At 38.7% G+C, this 3,410-nt stretch overlaps 1 protein-coding gene across 1 annotated transcript; it reads left to right on the forward strand.

Moving 5' to 3' along the window:
* Positions 1–1,349: 1,349 nt before the first annotated feature.
* Positions 1,350–1,781, forward strand: LOC112786247 (uncharacterized). The gene has a single exon (XM_025829646.1). It carries the CDS (start codon positions 1,350–1,352, stop codon positions 1,779–1,781), a length of 432 nt encoding a protein of 143 aa, XP_025685431.1.
* Positions 1,782–3,410: the final 1,629 nt, after the last annotated feature.

The following is a 3,410-nucleotide window of genomic DNA, read 5'->3' on the forward strand; positions in this document are numbered from 1 at the left end:
GTGGCATATGCTTCACGACAGTTGAGACCGCACGAAGTAAAATATCCGACTCTCAACTTAGAACTTGTTGCAATTGTGTTTGCCTTAAAAGTGTATGGAGGCATTACTAGTATAGGGTTAAGTTTCAAGTTTTCTCTGATCATAAGAGTTTGAAATACCTCTTTGATCAGAAGGAGCTCAAAATACGGCAAAAAAAGTGGATGGAGTTGCTGAAGGATTATGACTTTGAGTTAAGTTACCACCCGGGGAAGGCGAACATTGTAGCGGATGCATTGAGTCAGAAGTCATTGACGATCACTTGGATGATGATTAAGGAAGAGGAGTTGGTGAGAAAGTTTGGGGATTTGAGACTGAGTGTCGGCAAATCTAATGGGAATGTATGCCTAAACCCACTGCAAATCTCTAGTGACCTCAAGTCTGAAATTTTAAAAGCTCAACAAGACGATCAGAAGTTACAGAAGGTGTTACCGACAATCGAGAAGGGAAAGAGATGGGGAGTTTCATGGGATGAAGACGGAATATGGAGGTACAAGGGTAGGATTTACGTGTCGAATGTTGGGAATTTGCGGCAAGATATCTTGAAGGAGGCGCATAGGAGCGGATTCTCTATCCACCCGGGAAGTACCAAGATGTACCATGATCTGAAGGCGATGTTTTGGTGGCTAGGAATGAAGCGCGATGTAGCATCGCACGTTTCTAAGCGCCTAACCTGTCAGAAGGTCAAAATTGAACGCCAGAAACCATCTGGAACCCTCCAACCTTTAGAAATTTCACAATGGAAGTGGAAAAGCATCGCCATGGATTTTGTGTCGGGTTTGCCAAGAACTCGAACTGGATTTGACGCAGTTTGGGTGATTGTTGATCGGCTAACGAAGTCAGCTTACTTTTTACCCGTTCGGATGGATTGTACCTTAGAGGAGCTAGCACATTTGAACATCAAGGAAATTGTAAGGTTGCATGGCGTGCCTACCACCATAATCTCCGACAGAGATCCTCGTTTCACTTCGAGATTCTGGGGAGCTTTCCAGCGGGTGTTTGGAACTCAGTTGAGTTTAAGTACCGTGTACCATCGTCAAACCAATGGACAATCATAGAAGACAATTCAAACTAGAGGATATGTTGAGGGCTTGCGTTTTGGACCAACCGGCGAGTTGGGCTCGGTATATGCCGCTAGTTGAGTTTGCATATAATAACAGTTACCATGCGAGCATCGGAATGGCTCCGTATGAGGCTCTGTATGGGAGAAAGTGCAATTTTCACTATGTTGGTATGAAGCCGGGAAAAAAAGTTTGTTAGGGCTTGAGTTAGTAGCTGAAACTGCCGAACAGATTAAGAAAATCCGAAACTGAATGCTTACCACTCAGAGTCGCCAGAAGAGCTACGCTGATCAGAGATGGAAATCGTTAGAATTTGATGAAGGAGATTATGTATTCCTAAGAGTTACTCTAATAACAGGAGTGGGTAGAGTGATCAAAGGAAAGAAATTGAACTTGTACGATGTGTTTCAGATCCTGAAGAGAATCGGGCCGGTAGCGTATCGGATAGCTCTACCACCGCATCTTTCAAATTTGCACAACATGTTTCATGTGTCACAGCTTTGGAAATACACTCCTGGTGCTAGCCACATTTTAGAACCTGAATTAGTTCAATTGAAAGAGGATCTGACGCTTCAAGTGACTCCGGTTCGAATTGACGATACTAGTATTAAGAGATTACGCGGAAAGGAAGTCTCATTAATAAAAGTTGCTTGGAGTCGAGTTGGAATTGAGGAACACACTTGAGAACTTGAGTCAGAAATGAGGAAAGACTACACACACCTATTTTCAGGTAACTAAATATGAATTTTGGGGGCAACATTTTTAATTAAGTGGGTAGAATGTAAACTCCGTAAAAATTAATAAATAATTAGCGAATAAATTAATTATTATTCTAAGAAAATTAGAAAAATCAATTTTTTTAATTTAGAGGAGTAGAAATATTAAAAATACAAATTTTGACACTAATTTTAAAGATTTTAGCCCAAGATCGAGCCAACGAACTGAACGGATTGAACCGGACCCAAGGCCCAACCCATTCACTCCCTTATAAGTGGCTTCAGCCACTTCTCCCTTAATGAAAGGGAAATTCACGTTGTGGAGTGGAGAAAAGAGAAATCGACGTAGAGAAAAACCTAACGTCTCCAAAAATTCAATCGTCCATAACTTTCAATCCGGAGCTTCAATTGACGAGTCGTTAGTGACCACGTGTTTGTATAAAAAATCTCTTCAATTCAATTTGAATAAAGTAGTAAGAAATTTTCATTTTTACCCAGTTCTCTCTCTCTTCAATTTCGTGATTTTAGAGTTTGAGTAATGAGGAATTGTATGATTTTGATGGTTTAGGTAAACTCTAACAGCGAATAATCACTGGGTTTTGTTAAATTGATTCGTGGTTAAGGTTAGAAACTGTTAAAACCTTGTGGATTATTGAATTCGTGAACCCTATAATGATTATAGTGATATTGTGTGAATTAGACTGTGTTCTTATTGATTTGGTTAGTTTGGAACGAAATCCAGGTGATTAAACTTGAGGAATTGACGTTTGAAAGTTTGGAGCTTGTGAAAGGAGAGGTTTTTGAGGTGTTCCGAGCTTAGGGAGAAATCGGCCAAGCTATGACTTTGGGTTTCTCGTAGTTAATGTTTAATGTTAGGTGAAAACTTAGGCTAGAAGACCTTAACATAGGAATGAATTGAATGAATTATTGATGGATTGTGTATATGGTATATGATGTGTGGTTCATTTTTTTTATTGGAGTTGGTTGGTTTTAGAAAAATATTTAATATTGAAATTGGTTTGGTATTGAAATAATTGATATTGAAAATTAGTTGAATGACTGAGAGGTGTTTAGTTTGGTGGTTGGGACCCTTGAAAGGTGGCAGAAGTTTGAATTTTAGAGGAGATACTGCCGAAATTTCTATAAAAATTAGAGTTTTGATTTGAAGTGTTATTTTAAAAAGAAAAAGATTTTTATGTGGTTTGTATATTTGAGACTATTCGTTGATCTTCTATCGCAAGATATAACCGGACACTTTAACTCCCCGGGTTTTTCCATGGGCATGCATATATATATGAATTTTAAATATTATATTTGAGTTTGGAGTTTGACTCCATAAAATATTATTGAGCTTGGAGTTTGACTCTATGAAATATTATTGAGCTTGGAGTTTGACTCCATAGAATATTATATTTAAGCTTGGAGTTTGACTCCATGGATATTATTTTTGAGCTTGAGGATGCGCACATAGAGGGAGTGTCCAATGGTTAACTACCAGGACATGTCGTGTTGGTTATATAACCGATAGAAGAGACTCATCAGCTATACGACAGGCATACATCATGTGTATTTGTATGTTTTGCTTGGGTATGCATTG

This window comes from Arachis hypogaea, chromosome 20, assembly GCF_003086295.3.
Source record: "Arachis hypogaea cultivar Tifrunner chromosome 20, arahy.Tifrunner.gnm2.J5K5, whole genome shotgun sequence".
Lineage (NCBI taxonomy): Eukaryota > Viridiplantae > Streptophyta > Magnoliopsida > Fabales > Fabaceae > Arachis > Arachis hypogaea.